The 16,589-nt window shown below is 44.3% G+C and overlaps 1 protein-coding gene across 5 annotated transcripts in view; it reads right to left on the reverse strand.

The window, feature by feature from the left end:
- Slc41a2 (solute carrier family 41 member 2) overlaps positions 1–16,589 on the reverse strand; it is a 103,793-nt gene that overhangs the window by 81,538 nt on the left and 5,666 nt on the right. For 2 of the 5 annotated variants that reach the window (XM_021174397.2, XM_029482530.1), the window contains exon 2: positions 1,451–2,171. In XM_021174397.2, coding sequence (XP_021030056.1) covers positions 1,451–2,005 — 555 coding nt within the window. In that variant the 5' untranslated portion in view covers positions 2,006–2,171. Of the gene's footprint in view, positions 1–1,450; positions 2,172–6,432; positions 6,455–10,249; positions 10,578–15,436; positions 15,498–16,589 lie in introns of those variants that run through there. The other 3 variants (XM_029482529.1, XM_021174396.2, XM_029482531.1) reach the window with 3 other exon arrangements.

Genomic DNA, 16,589 nt, shown 5'->3' on the forward strand with positions numbered 1-16,589 from the left:
GGAGAGGAGAGGAGAAGAGAAGAGAAGAGAAGAGAAGAGAAGAGAAGAGAAGAGAAGAGAAGAGAAGAGAAGAGAAGAGAAGAGAAGAGAAAGGAATTGAGAGTTGACATCTGAAGTAGCTAGTGGCCCTATGTTTGCTACTCAGTTTAAGGTATGAAGCTAAACAGTGGCATAACAGGCTCATAAGACCAGCACCAAACTGAAAATCCTATTTAAGGCAGGGGGCCACCCTGTAGCTCAGGCTATCCTAAATTCCCTATATAGTAGAACAGGTGGATCTCAAACTCATGATGCTCCTGCCTCAGCTTCCCCGGGTGCCTGGATTTCAGGCATGTGCCACCATGCTCTGATGAAACAGCTGGCTCTGTAATCCCAGAGGAGACATCTCTCAGATGTCTCCATCTATGAAATGAAGGTAGTGATAAATGGCCCTCGGACAAACACCATAAAGCTTATGATACGAAATTGCTTTCTGAACTGAAAAGATCATGTAAATACATAATAACATAGGCAGATTTTTTTACAAATGCAATTAAAAGGGGGTTGTCCCAGTAGGAGACTTTAGTAACTGACATAGCATGGGAAAAATGAAAAAAAAAAGAAAAAAGAAAAAAAAAACAACAAAAGTGAAGTGAAGCCAGATGTGGGCACACACCTGCAATCCTAGCTCTCGGGGGCCTAAGGCAGGAAAGACCACAAGTTCAAAGCCAGTCAAAGCTAGGCAATGCGACCCTACTGAAGGGGAGCGGGGGAGAAGGAGAAAATGAAAAGAGGAAGAAGGGAAAGGAAGGGGGAAAGAAAGACCAAAGGGAAGAGAAGAGAAGGGGAAAGAGGGATGGAGGAGGAGACGAGGAAGATGGGGTGAGGGCTCTGTTAGTGAAGCTTCAGGACCTAGTGAAGCTCAGTCCTCAGAATCTATGTTTAAAAGAAAGAAAAAAGAAAGCCTTTGGGAGTGGTGGCACACCCCTTTAAATCCAGCACTTAGGAGGCAGAGTTAGAGGCAGGCAGATCTCTGTAAATTCAAGGCCAGCCTGGTCCACACATAGTGAACTCCAGGATAGTAAGGGCTGTGTGGAAAAGCCTGTCTCTAATTAATTAATTAATTAATTTACAAAATCAGAAAGCCAAGCATGGTGAGACATGCATAATCCTGAAGCTAAGAAGACAGAGGCAGCCCAGGCCCCTAGAGCTTAAGTGGTTGCCAGCCAAGCCAGTGAGTTTCAAGTGAAAGAGAGACCCTGACTCACAAACACAATGGAAGCAATTAAGGAAGATACCCAAGGTAGGCGTGCATATGCACACGTGCACAATCGAGCAAATACACACACACACATACGTGCATGCACATGCATACACATACACACACGTGCATGCACATGCACACACACACACGCGTGCATGCACACACACAGGCTTGCACATACAGTGAAACTAAAGACAAAAATCTCACCTGCACTATGTCCAAAACCATGCCAGCAGAAACCGTTCCAAACCCAGCCAGCAAGAATGGCACCAATATCTGCAGAGCCATGACCCCACTGGACTCCTTCGGAATCCTCTGGCTTGTTTCCACAATAACATCATCGCCCTCGCTGGACAGATCTTCGTCCTGTAACATGGCAGTGGTTTCCGAAGCCTCCCTCCCGTCACAGTAGTTATAGCCAGCATAGTCGTCGTACTTGGGGCTGCAGCTGGCTGGAGTGTGTCCACTGCTGCTGCTGTGGAAGGCTTGCTCTGAGAACTCGTGGTAGTCCAGATGTGGCTCCGATCTCTTGCTGAAGGTCTGTGCTGAACCTGACAGCCCATCCTGCCAGATGCCATTTACTTTTTTATGCCTGTCTTCCTGATTTTTCTGGTAAATGACTGGCACCATGCTTAAAAGTAAGTTCAAAAACTTGTCAGATTGAATTGTATTTAAATTTAAAGTCCAATCTACAAAACCTCCTCCGCTCTCTGGACTGGCACTTGTCTTGTAAGTGACAGGTCTTCCTTTACTGTGGGTCATATTGTCATCACAAAAAGACCTGTATCCTTCAGACCCAAGCTTCCAAAAGTACAGCGGAACCAAAGCCACAGCAACGCTTGTTCAAATTAAGCCATTGACCACTAGGTAGAAAAAGTTTCCACTGGTTAAAAAAAAAAAATCCAGACGTTTAAGAGAGGAATTCAATCTGCAAAGAAAAAGATAAAGTGTAAAACTTAGATAATTACACTCATGCTGATTTCCACACAGGTGCAGGGGTAATACTATATTCTATGAGCCAGGCACAGATCTGTTCTGTGACATAAAAGTGAGGGGTTTTTGTTTTGTTTTGTTTTTATAAAATATAGTACAGAAGCCAGGTATGGAGGTGCATGCCTTTAATCTCAGCACTTGGGAGGCAAAGGCAGGCAGATCACTGAGAGTTTGAAGCCAGCCTGGTCTGTGTAGTGAGTTCCAAGCCAGCTAGGACTACACAGATCCTGCATCAAAAACAAAACAAACCCAAGAAAAGCAGGAATGTTTTATAATCCACCTTGAGTAGAAGTGCTTTTACTTTTTATGATTCATGTAACTGAAGCCCATATGATGCCTCTGACTGCCTCTGAAGATACAGGGATGAACATTAGCTGGACACGGCGGTCACTCCTGTGACAACAGCACTAAGGATGACGAGGTAAGAGGATTGCCCAAAGATAGAGGCCAGCCTAGGCTACATAGTGAGACCCTCTTTCAAACAAAACCACAAAGAGGAGGAGGAGGAAGAAAAGGAGGAGGTGCAGGGGGCAGGGGAGAAAAGAGACATGACAGTTCCCATTAGTATGGAGAGGACTAAAAATTACATTGTGTTTGTTCCAGAATTTCATCGCCAAAAAATTTAAATTATCAATATAAAAGACACAATAAAATATATGCCATCATACTGTGTAAATATTACATAATAAGCCATATTCTTTTATTTATAAGTTACTCCATATTAATTTCATCAGAATACGAAGTGACAAAGATGATATTTATCATAAAAACCATTTCATTAGTATCCTGAAAACAGTATAAGACATCTATTCTACAAATAAAGTTAGGTTAGAGTCATCTAACATTCTTACATACATAAAAAAAATCATTAAGCTGACTTAAAAATATGTCCCTTTGGGTTGGAGAGATGGCTCAGCAGTTAAGGTCCTGAGTTCAAATCCCAGAAACCACATGGTGGCTCACAACCATCTGTAATAGGATCAGATGCCTTCTTCTGGTGTGTCTGAAGACAGCTACAGTGTATTTATTTATGATAATAAATATATCAGTTTTTAAAAAGATGTGCCATTTATAGTTTTTCCAGTATTCTAAGCAGTTTGAGAGCTTCTGTGGCCCTGAGGACTGAACACAGCTCTTCATGTGTGTTGTGTGAGCATTCCTCCTCTGAGATATCACCTCAACTGTTTTCACTTTTTTAATTTTGAGACAGAGTCTCACCAAGTTGCCAAAACAGATCTTAAATTTGTAATCCTCCTGCCTCACTGTCCAGAGTAGTTAGGATCCTAAGCCTGCATAACCAGACACGGACTTAAAAGTACAGAGAGAAGCTGGGCATGGTGACCTTTAATCCCAACACTGTTGGGGCAGAGACCATCAGATCTCCTTGACTTCAAGGCCAGCCTGGTCTACATAGTAAGTTCCAGGCCAGCCTGGGCTACATAGTGAAACCCTGTCTCAATAAAGGAGAGGACCTGCATTTTCCCTAATATCCCTGGTGATCTGCATACTCCGCCAAGTGTGAGAAGCACTTTCTAATACATTCGATAATCTGGTCTGTCCTCATGAGACCAAATGAGAATGAGAATTTTTACGTAAACAGTGTGAATATGCACACTCCTAGTCAAAGAGGGAACAACCTGGAACAATCTACTAACTGAAGCAGCATACACCGTACAAGTTAGGACCGGAACCTTAAGCACATACCCTGAAGAAACCCCATGCTTTACACGGGGAGTGGGGGGGGGGGCAGAGGGAGGGAGGGAGGAGAGAGAGAGAGAGAGAGAGAGAGAGAGAGAGAGAGAGAGAGAGAGAGAGAGAGAGATTGGGATGGTTCCATGGGAGGATTCAACCCAAGTAACAAGATAGTGGTTTTGCTTGAGCATGGGGTATAAAAGCATGGGGTCGTTCAAGGGTACTGTTTATGTTTCTTAATCTTCCTAGTCTGTGCAAGCATGTACTACTGTTCTGTGAATTGTACACACATCCTTCAAAAGTGCCTGAGGCTAGAAACTTGGCCCTTTACTTAACGGCACTTGTTGCTCCCGCAGAGACCCTAGATTCAACTCCCAGCTCCAACATGGCTGCTCACAACCACCTATAACTCCAGATCCAGGGGGATCCAACACCCTCTTCTGATCCCTGAGCACGAGACCAATGTACGTGTATGTATTTACATGGAGATAAACATTCACTGTGTACATGTATATATATACATGTAGATAAACACTCACAATAGTGTTCCAGTCCGAGTGGTGCTGTGGCAGATCTCACTGTGAGTCCCAACATTGCTCCCTTCTGAGGAGAGGATGGTGATCTCTACCTGTTGCCATGGTTTCCTGGACACTGATGAGGATGACACATCATCATCTCCGCTGGCATCCGGTCTAGCCATATGATTCATTTTGGCTGATGGAAAGGCCGCTGCCGCCACACATAGCAGGAGGAGTAAGCCTGCTGACCTACCCCAAGTGTATCCTGTCTTTCCTCTAGGGCAGTCTCTCTGACGTATTGAGCAACTACAGGTTACAGTTGATGGTCAAGAGCTCTAAAACAACAGCTTCCAAAGATCTGAATCTCAAAACCCAGAACAATCTCTTCTGAAATTTTACCAAGTTGAAATCACTTCCTGGGGCCAGTCAGATGACTCAACAGATAAAGACATTTGTAGCCTGGCCAAGGGAGCCCTGAAGACTCTGAATTCAATCCGTGGGACACACGGAAATGTTAAAAGAATCAACTCCATGAAACTGTCCTCTGATCTACACACATGATGATGATGATGATAAATTAATAAAAGTTTTAAAAAGTTAAAAATACTACACATTTAGGTTTATGGAAAAAATTTATTCCATGTTCCCGGAAGGCTCACAACAGCTTACGATGAGAGTTGTGTCAGTGTAACAGTCTTAACAGAAATAAACACTGGGCACTCTGCATGAAAGCAATTTGAATCAAAAGGATTTAGCATTGATGCCAACATTGATTCTTTATAAAAGGTAACAGAAGTGGGAGCAGGGGGGCTGGCCTGAACTCCCGCACTGAATCCTGACTCTCTTCAGGCCTGGGCTCTGCTCTTCCACTCTCTGTATGGAATTAGCATTCAGAAGAGGCATGCCAAACTAAACCTGCCTGATTGCATACAGATTACTTCCTCATTCTATTTAAAAGATCTTAACTCCTCTAATAATATCCACTAAGAACTTCATTGTGTAGCAGGATCCCAGGACAAGGATTGGCTCTATTTAATTGGCTTTATGCACCAACCAAACAGCAGATAATGCCACGGCTGCCCAGTTCTCCTTTAAAGACCCAAATCAAATTAAATATGTCCTCCCCCACCTCTCTCCCTCCTCCCTTCCTCCCTCCCTCCAGCCATCCCTACTTCTCTCTGTCCCTCCCTCTTTCTTCCTCTCCCCACTCCCTAAGACAAAGTCTCACTGTATAGCCCAGGATGACCCAGGCTATCCTAATACAGATGTCTGCCTGGAATTCATGTTGGGATTAAAGCTGTGTGCCGCCAGGTCCAGCCCATTTCTTGGTTTTGTTTGTTTGTTTGTTTTGTTTTGTTTTTGGGTTTTTTGTTTGTTTGTTTTTTTGAGACAGGGTTTCTCTGTATAGCCCTGACTGTCCTAGAACTCACTTTGTAGACCAGGCTGGCCTCGAACTCAGAAATCCGCCTGCCTCTGCCTCCCAAGTGCTAGGATTAAAGGCGTGCGCCACCACTGCCCGGCCCATTTCTTGTTCTGAACCTTTGACTTCATCATTCTTATCCACTGGACTCCCTACAATGTTTTTCTAGGTTACCCAAAGGAACCAAATTCTTGTGTGCATGTGTGTGTGTGTGTGTTCTCCTGAATTGAACACAGATCCTTGTCCATGCTAGGTGAATAATAGCTAAGCTGTATTGCCAGACTCCTGCAACCAATCCAAACTCCTTTAAAAATCTCCCCACTTCTATCTTTCTACCGCATTGTCCCTAACACCCAGAACATTTGCCTCTTTCAAAAGACCCAAGAGGAAGCATACGCCATCAAGAAAACCTCCCAGATTAATACAGAAGCAAGGGCACAGAGAGGAGAGAACAGAAAGCATCAAAATGACCAAACTGCAGTTGGTGACCACCCCCTCCCCTGCCCCCAGATCAGCCTTTCTCAATGCAGTGACAGGGAAGAAGGCTTATCTGTTATCTGGCTCACAGTCGGGAAGACAAGGCAGCAGCATGAGGTCATGCTGGATCGGAAGTCAGGAAGCAGACAGAGAGCAGCGCGGGTGCTCAACCTGATTGCCTTTTGAATCAATTTGACCTGATCCATGAAACTTTGCCCTCATAGGTCGGGTTTATCTTCCCTCTTCAGTTAAACATTTCTGGAAATACCTGGCACACCCAGAGATGTGTTTCCATGGTGATTATAAATCCAACCAAGCTGACAGTGAAAAAGTATATTACATTTACTGTTTATCATTTTGATTTCAGGGTTTTTTTTTCCCCCCAGACAGTATCTCATTATGCAGACCTAGAACTCTTCACATAGACCAGAATGGCCTCAAACTTACGGCAGTCTTCCTGCCTGTCTCCTTAGTGCTGGGATTATAGGTGCATACCTCCGCATACAGCTCCACTTAAAATGTTTTAAATAACTTGTAAGAGCTAAGAGTATCCATCAAGTCCCCCACCGCCAATTCCTATGTGAGAAAGGCACCTTGGACCTCCTGTGCTATGTAGGTAGTTCTGGCTCCCGAAGGTTAACATCCAATATGGCGCTGGGGTGGCGACACACACCTATCATCTGAAGCACTAGAGGGGTACCCATAGTTCAAGGCCAGGTTGTGCTACTTAGCAAGACCCTAAAAACACTGGCAGGAGGTGCAGCTCAATGTTAGAGTGCTTATCTACCATGTCCTGGGTCTCTTGGTTTGATCCCCAGAACTGTAAGCAGAGCTCTCCCCATTCCCAGTGCTCTCTCTCTGTTGGCTTGGGCATGCCATGGCACCCAGCTGGAAATAGGCAGAGGTGGGGGCAGATATATGACTTCCTTTTGCTGTTACATCCCAAGAAAAAAAAAATCCTATCCCCAGGCAAAGGTGTAAGAATGAGGAGCCAAGAGAGCAACTGATCTGTGGCTATGGGTGTAAACCAGGGGGGTTACAGCCATGTACACACTTTACCCGAACAGCATTTTAGCCAGCTTATTTAAAGGCACTCGGAAATGTAAAGAGTTACTAGTCCCCCCAAACACGCTTCCTGCAATAGAAACATGTACTGTTACACCAGAAAACCCGAGTGGGGTTCTCAACCCCCACACCAAGCAGCTCCAACTGCCTACAATACCAGTTCCAGGGGAAAACACCGCCCCTAGCTGCCAGCCCCCATGGGCAGCTGCACAGACATGCACACATACAATGTGCCCAAAATGGCCGTGCGCACACACTTACAAAGAACAAAAAATAAATCTTTTTCTTTTTAAATAAAAGAACAGCATCTCCTTTGGAGACGGGGCTAAAATATACAGAGTCAGCATGTAAGAATAATGTTGATGTTGTTAGCTTCGGCTGGAAACCTACCTAAACTGATTCATGAACTCCCAAGGCCGACTTAGGTAACTCAGAGTGACAGCAACTTTCTTGACAACTTGAGGAAGACTCACAAAGAGGGAAAGGGCAACCAGTCACCTTTCGCCACTCTGATCTCTGGCACTGCACAAACTTGACAAGTTCCAGCCAGAAGCCAGCCGCCACTCAAGAGCTAGCCAATGCCGTCAGACAATCATAAGGCTGCCGTGCCATAAAATGACATCAAATTCAGCAGCCCTAAAACTCGGCACAGCTAGAAGGAAGGCTAAGTATTTGTAAAACTGTGTTGAAACTTCCGCCCCCCCCGCCCCCACCCAAAAAAAGGGAGGGCAAGTCCTTTCTATGCTAATCCTTAGTACACCTCAGAGATCTTCAACTGACAGGAGGGTCACAGAAGCTGATTGCACTCTCAGGACTATAACATCCAGTATTCTCACAAAAAGAGTGAGAAGAAAGAGAGATTTAAATATATATATATGTATGTGTGTATATATGTATACATATGTATATATGTATGTATGTATACATATATACATATGTATACATACATATGTATACATACATACACACACACACACATATATATTTGAAACTTGGGGCACAGATAAAGCAAACCATGCTAAAAGCTGAGGCTGTGCACCTGCAGGTCTACTATTTCAGTGGCTGAGGTAGGAAGACTGGTAGAGGACACAGTTCAAGGCTACCCTGGCAAAATAGCAAAATCCCCCTCTTAAATGGTAGGAGGGGCCAATAATGAAATCCCAGTACTGGTGGAGGGAGTATTAAAACTTCAAGTCTAAACTGAACTATGTAAATTAACCTATCTCAAAAAAAAAAAAATTCAACAGATCAACCAACACAACTGTTAGACCATCTCAAATTTAGTAAGAAACTGTTGACAGAATAAACACAGGTGTGTCCACAGGAAGAGGAGTTAGCAAACAGGGTTCCACCGAGCACCCTCCCCTATGAAAACACTGTGATGTGAAACGCAATCCACGCGTCATCATGCAGAAGCAGGTGTGACATACTTTGCAACTGCTGGGATTAGGACAGGCAACATTAGCCCTGGTGGGCCCATCTTTTGAGAGAAGATCTCACGTAGCCCAGGCTGGCCTTCAAATCTCCAAGGACGCCCTTGAACCTCTCATGCTCCTATCTCCACTTCCCAAGCCTTAGTTAGAGGCACATCTTGCTAAGAACAGGGCTGTTTAGCTTTCTTTGATGGATGTCAGAACATGCTTTTCACTTCAGCAGAAAGGAAACTTCCAGCAGAACCCTACTGATCCCATACTTCTAGCTTCTTCATTTAGACGTCTATTTTTGTGGTTGTTTGTGTTTCTTGAGCCACAGTCTCACTACATAGCCCTGGCTGGCCTGGAACTTGAAGAGAGATCCACCTGCCTGCCTCTGCTTCCCGTAGCCACCTATATTTCTTTAAACTAACAGGTAGCCAGGTATGATGGCTCACACCTGTAGTCCCAGCACTCAAGCAGGACTACCATAAATTTGAGACCAACCTGGGCTCCAGTTCACATAATGTCTCAAATAAATAAATAAATAGGTAAAATGGTCTGTATTGATACACAAGTGAAATTGCCCAAAAAGAAACCGAAAGTAGAATCAATAGTTCTCATGAGGTGCTTCTATAAGCTGACAAGATGCCATAATAATATTAATATGAATCACATTTCTTCACCATTTCTCCAGCTCATAGAGCCCTGAATGGCCATCTCAGTGTAGAACCTAAGAGCCAGCCATTCATTCACCAGGGCTCAGGTCAGGAGCCACTGTCACTCAGAACCCATACCAGCCTAGGCTTTTCTATTTTGCCCTTTTCACACACTCCCAACTCTTATAGGGTTCAATGGTTTTCAAAGCAAACCCACTTCTAAAACCAACTTAAAACCTGTACTTGACTCTTTGTATACTTAAAATGAGAGGTAAAAGAGAAGATTTCAGAATGGTCAGGTACAGAGAAGATGCCAAGAGGTCAAAGTTAAAAATGAAGAAGAGAGAATGAGATCGAGAAAGGGCAAAGCAGACATGACGAAGTTTAAAAGAGAAACAAAGCTGTCCCTTTGCAAAGGGACAACCCTTGCTCCGTGTAAGGTTTTCATCTTTATTCTCTATATTAAGTTCAAAGATGTCCCATAGAAAGTCATATGCATACATATGTATGGAAGTGTCACGAATTCCATAATTCTGTAGGCTTGCTGATAAACAGTAAATACAATAATACCTGCTCGCTTTTACAGGTCAAACGTCCACTCAGTACTTCCAGCCAGCCAAGAACCAGGTCTTATTTCTGTTCTGAACGAGCAGGGCTCCTACCTGACCAGGAGGCCCACCGCAGTCCTTAGGTGGCGAAATGAGAGACACACACGGGATGGCTCCCACACTGAGGCAGGTCTAACTCAGACAACCGCTAACCAACCTCACCTTCATCACAGCAGCGTGTTCCAGGGAGATGAATGAAGTCAGATCTCACCCGCGACCGAGCAGTTCTGCTTTCCTTCAGTCCGCTCAGGTGCTCAAACTCACTAGAAAAGTCTGCTTGCTGATAAAGCCAATTTCAGGAACGTGGCATCAGGTTACTCAATTATGTTGGCATCAAATTGAAATAATGATCTGGCTTTTCCTATCTTTACTCTGGCAATCAAATCCCTCCTCTACCTTTGGTCAAGGCTGAGTATTTCTTAGTTGGCTATCAGTTGAAACCAAACCAAACCAAACCAAATAGAAATGAGGCAGGCACCCTAGATAATCGGGTTGCCAGCGCAACTTAAAGTTGAAGGTAAAACTCTTTCCTTCCACTGGGCCTGCACGGGACAGGCTCTCAACAGTCAATCAAGAATGGGGCGGGGCTTGTGGATTCTACCTCTTACTGGTGAACTATTGCTGATTGACAGACTGAGAGGAGGAGCCACTGTCGCCAGTTGTGTATCTCAATCTAAACCGGTCCCCAGGCTCCAAAGGCTATTTCCAATCCCATGGACACACAGTACCTAGTCAAACCCTGTGCTCCTGGAAAAGGCCAGGTGTACGGGAATGGAAGGGACGAGAGAGACTAAGAGCAATCACCATGCGTTACATACATGTATGACCGTCAAAGAACATATTTTTTAAAACCCACTCCCTACGTCTATAGCTCAGCAGTCTTCATTTTTCTTGTTTGTTACACACAAATTATCTGCAATGGAAAAAAGATTTTACAGAAAAAGAAAAACTATTTATTGTGGGAGTGAACGCTCCTGAGACAGTCCGTCCTCAGCACTCTGTTCTCAGGTCCAGAGGTGGCGGAAACCAGCTCAGAAACTAGGGGAAATAGACCAGGCTTTCTCAGAACATCTTTGTGAGCTACATGGGAGGTACAGGTCTGACTGGGAGCAAGTCCAGGTCATTAGCCTGGACTCCCAGTACTCAGAGGCTTGAGACAGGAGGGTTGCAAATTTAAGGGCAGCCCAGGCTTTGTAGGAGTGAGTTCTGGTCACTTTGTGGTATGTGTTCAGAAGTGTCTCAAAAACAAAATGGGGGTATAGTACTTGCCTAGCATGTCCTGGGTTCAAATCCTGTCTCCAAAAACAAACAAACAAACAAACATGCCAGGAGAGATGGCTCAGCAGTTAAGAAGCACTGACTGTTCTTCCAGAGGTTGTGAGTTCAATTCCCAGCAACCACATGCTGTCTCACAACCATCTGTAGTGGGATCTGATGCCCCCTTCTGGTGTGTCTGAAGACAGCTACAGTGTACTCATATACATAAAATAAGTAAATAATTAAAAAATAATTTATTAAAAGAAAAGAAGAAAGGGCACATACTTCTACTGAACAATGTTAGGCATTAAGGAACCCTAGTGGTCTTTTCGATGGTTTGCCTGTTTGGGGGATGTGGGGTTGAACCCAAAAGCACAGCGTGCTAAACTCATGTTCTGCCGCTAAGTTACACTGTGTGGAAGCACGGTGCTCTACAAGGAAATATCGCTAATCTAGGAAGGTTAATAGCATAGAGATTGCTAATAGATTTTTTTGAAAAAAAATTTTAATTACTATAAAATGTTATCAAGGTCCTGCTATGTAGTTCAGGCTATCCTGGAATCTGCCCAGGCCTGCCTCAAAATCCTCTGGTTACATAATCATAATTCACACTTGGAAAACTGAGTCACAAGCGGTTGAACTAATATCCCCTTATTTATAAAGTTAGTATGCTAAGGACACTGCACTTGAACTCAGGGCCAGCTGGGTGACACAGAAGCCACTGCAGGTGTTCCAGACTATCCCATGGCCAGCATGTATGGGCATGTGTGTGGCTAAGGATTCGAAGAGGCCGCTCTGATTCACAGGCGAACTCACTTTGCATTATCTTCTATTAAGTAATCAGTGGAGGAATATCTTCTGACAGCCCAGATATGCATGCCATAGCTGGCTTGTTTGTATATGTCATGTGGAGCCGTGCAGACTAAAGCACCAGCTCCCTCCACTCATTTACACAAAGCTCTTTACTAGTCTATGAGATTTTGATACAAAGGTCCACGTATTCCTCAGGACTTGACAAAAAGTGCCCACGAGAAAGACTAAAACTTTAAAGGGTAAGTAAGATCCAAGGAAATTGGGGTGTGGAGAGAGGGCGGACAGGAGACGGGGTTGGGGGGAGCAATACAATGAAGTAAATGGAAGCCAGACAGAAAACCACACAGAGAGCATGGAGAGCTCTAAGTCACAGCTCACATGACCAAACATCAAGTGGCCATCAAGAGAAGTCCAGGAATTCCTAGCCAGGAGGAAAGCACAGAGGAGGCCCCTAAGAAGTGCTCAAAAGCATTTACCCATGGGGAGTAGGACAGCAGGTTAGATTTCTTCAAAGGGCTGACGCATCTTAATGAATCATTTCCCTAGAGCTGACTCTTGACTAAATTACACTGCAATGAAAATGAGCAAGTTTGTGCATAATACTTTCCAACGTCTGCAATTACTTTAGGATAATTACAGAGGGCCAGTGAGATAGCTCAGTGGATACAGGCGCTTGCCACCAGGCCCAAAGAACCAAGTTTGATTGCCAGGTACCGTATGGTGTTAAGGTGAAAACTGACTCCTGCAAGTTGTCCTCAGTGCTCCACCAGCGCCCATGGCACAAATGTGTAGGCCTGTGCACACACAATACACACACACACACTCGCGCGCGCACACTCACGCACATGGAAATACGTTTTAAAGATGCATACATGTTAACAGTTTCAATTTAGTTTTAAAGCTATTTCTATATTAGCAAAGTTTGATTCTGACAATCTACTCTAAAATAGATAAACTTACTTACAAAACTAGCCAAGTTTCAACACCCCCAAAATCTACAGATAGGCAAGTTTGAACTGAAACCTTTCTACTTCTCACAAAATTTTCAAAGCTGCTTTCCAGTTATCAGAACCATATGCCAACAGAATTCTTCCTTTGTTTCTCGATTTAGTTTTGTGACATCACAGTACTGTGATAGCAGAGACACTCTCTGGAAACAAACTGACATCATTAAATTCATCCCCATGAGTTCTCTGGGGCTTACGAATGCTCTAATTTTACCACTTCAAAGAGCAAAACCTCTCTCTCCTGATGGCTCTGGGGACTTTAATCTTACTTGCTTTGTCCCCAGCATCTGTAAAAAGCTGCCTTTGTCAAAAGCTCAGAATGCCGGCCTGCTCAAATGTGCATGTGTGCTAGATTTCTGGTCCTGTGGGCCACCTGTCCCATTCTATACTTCTAAGTAAAAATCAAAATTTATTACTCTTATTACTGTTTGTTGTTGTTGCTGCTGTTGTTTTGAGTCAGGGTTTTGGGTATACCAGGCTGGCCTGGAACTCGCTATAGCAGAGCTGACATGATCTTGAACTCCTGATCTTTCAGAAGCTGGGACTACAGGAGAGATCACCATAGCCAGAACCTTCCTCCAACATCTCTACCACTGTGTGGCTGTAAGAGAGTATTTTGGGTTGCATAGCTTTTAAAAGAATAAACAAAGGTAGTTCTAACCCTAGTGTTTTAAGTGAGAAAAATATTCCAATAAAACCTTTTTGCCCAAGAAAGTCTAACTAAAAATAAAACAGTCCTGATATCAGGAAATATCCCCATTTTGTCTTTTGTTGTTGCTGTTTTACATTTGTTTGTTTGCTTTTTTTGAAACAGGGTTTCAGTCTGTAGTTCTGGCTGTCCTGGCACTTCCTGTGAAGAGGAGGCTAACCTCAAGCTTGACGCAATTCTCCTGCCGCTGCCTTCTGCGCCACAATTACAGCTGTAGGGCACCACATTCAGTCACACTGGGTTTTTTTGTTCCACATTTATTTGTGGGTGTGTTCTCGAGTGCATGCCTGCATGCATGCATACGTATGTGTGTGTGAATGTGCGTGTATCACATCATGAACACGGAGGCTGGACATGTGTGGAGGTCAGAGAACTAGTTTCAAGGGGTTGGTTCTCTCTATCCACTACAGGAGTCCTGGGGATCAAACTCAGGTTGTCAGGCTTGGTGGCCAAAGCCACCTCCTGCTGAGCCACCTCCCGCCCTGATTTGCTTTTGTTTTATTCTTTTGAGATAGGGCTCTCTCCTTAGCCCAGGCTGCCCTCAGACTCATGACAGTCCTCCTGACTCAATCTCTCCAAGTCCTGGAATACAGATATAAGCCACCAAACGTGGCTCACTGTGTCATATGTCATGAGACTCAACGAACATATGCTTAGTCCCTACTCTGTGCCAGGTACTGACTGGTTACAAACATGTTTAGTCCCTACTATGCACCAGGTATTATACCAGTTACCTGGCACAATGTGAAAAGGCAGAAGCAAGCTCTTAGAGCTTCCTATCTTGGAGCAAAAAGGGCAAACAAATAGGGAACCTTTATGAAATGGGAACAGAAACAAAGGGAAGATTCTTCAGATCAGACTGGAAGCAGATTTTGAAATGCCTGTATCACTAGGCCAAGAAATATAAAGTTTCTGACTGAGTTGAGAAAGACAAAGGACCTAAAGAGATCTTAGGGTGATAGCTATCTCACCAGTGAATCAGGTCCTGATTAGATCCAAGGGCATCTTACTTCCTCTACAATCAACCCAAGTTCCTTAAGAAAGCTAACTATATCCCAACAACAAGCCCTTAACCCTATGGTCCAGCAATATCTATGTTCAACGTAGTCTTGTTTTCTACTTTATTTAACTATTGTGACAGTCTCAATGTAGCCCTGGCTGGCCTGGAACTTGCTAGAGAGAACTGGCCTCAAGCTCACAGAGATCTGCCTGCCTCTACCTACCAAGGTCTAAAAGCATGGGTCACCATGTCTGGCCTACTTTAATGTTTCAAGACGTGTTGGTCACATAACTATCTACACTGTTTGATAACTTATTAGGTGCTTAGAGTTGGAAGATGACCTAGTGTACCGAGTTCTCCTTAGCCTGGGCTTTTTTTTTTTTTTCTTGTTGTTGTTTGGTTGTTGTGTTTCATTGAGAATGTGTCTCATGCAGCCCACGCTTCCCCACACTCTATAGCCAGGGAATCAGTTCAGTGAGTAAGAGGACTTATGTCTTGAACAATCATGAAGACCTGAGTTTGAATCCCGGGGACCCATGTCAAAAAGCCAGATGTGACCATACCTGTACATATAATCCCAACACGGTGGAGGACGGAGACAGAATGACCACTGGGGCTTGCCACCTGTAAGCAGATACCCAGGTTCAAAGAGAGACCCTCTCTCAAGGGAATATATGGCAAAGGGTGACACAGTAAGACACCTGTGTGTAACCACCCAGGCATCTGCTCACACCACATGCACATAGACACCCAAAATAAAACAGAAAAGGGAAGAAGAAACCAAGTGTGGATTTAATCTTAGTTCTCCAGCTGGCTTCTACCAGAAATGAATTCTAGAGTATTTTAACAATATTAAGTCTCGTCTGACTTCTTGAGTCCAATCTCCGTTTTTTGTTTGTTTGCTTGTTTGTTTGTTTTTCTCTTGATGTGATGATGAACTCGGGACCCTTATGCCTCAGTCTCCATCCAGAGTAACTGGAGCTACAGGCATCACACCATACCCTGCTTGATCGCAACTGCTGCCACTGCCAAAGACCACTCCTCCAAGCTATACCCTCAGGCCTGATCTCAATTTTACTAGGCTCTAGAAAGAGAAAGGGGTCAGAAGCATATTGAAAAACAAACAAACAAACAAATCATCAACAGGATCAACTAGACTTAAGAGAGGTCATCATGGAAAAGCAAGGTGAGACACAGGAAAGCCAGAATGGGCGGGGCACAGCAGCCTCCACTTTCAATCCTGGCTCTGGGAAGGCAGAGGCAAGTGGATTCCTGGGAGCATGAGGTCAGCATGGTTCCAGGCCAGCCAGGGTTACAGTGAGAACCTGTCTCAAAAGGAAGTCTCTCTGTCTCTGCCCCTCCTGCCTCGTGGTACCTCCTAGGCGGTCAGCCATACATAGCAGGAGCTGAATATCTCCATCCCAGCCACAAGCTGTTGGAAACTTACTGAAGTGGACCATGAAATGCAAATATTGTACATTTTATGAGAGAAGTTCATGGCCACAGAAGCTGCTCGTGCTCTGGGTGAGGAGCGGAAGGGTTGCGTGGTCCGAATCAGTGTTGGGAATGACAAATGGGGGCTCCCCCTGCCCCTCTCCCACTGCCGCCAGGGCAGTGTGCCTGCCGTTCAGTCAGGGCATTCTTTTTTTTTTAAATATTTTTTTATTACATATTTTCCTCAATTACATTTCCAATGCTATCCCAAAAGTCCCCCAT

Source organism: Mus caroli, chromosome 10 (genome assembly GCF_900094665.2).
Source record: "Mus caroli chromosome 10, CAROLI_EIJ_v1.1, whole genome shotgun sequence".
Lineage (NCBI taxonomy): Eukaryota > Metazoa > Chordata > Mammalia > Rodentia > Muridae > Mus > Mus caroli.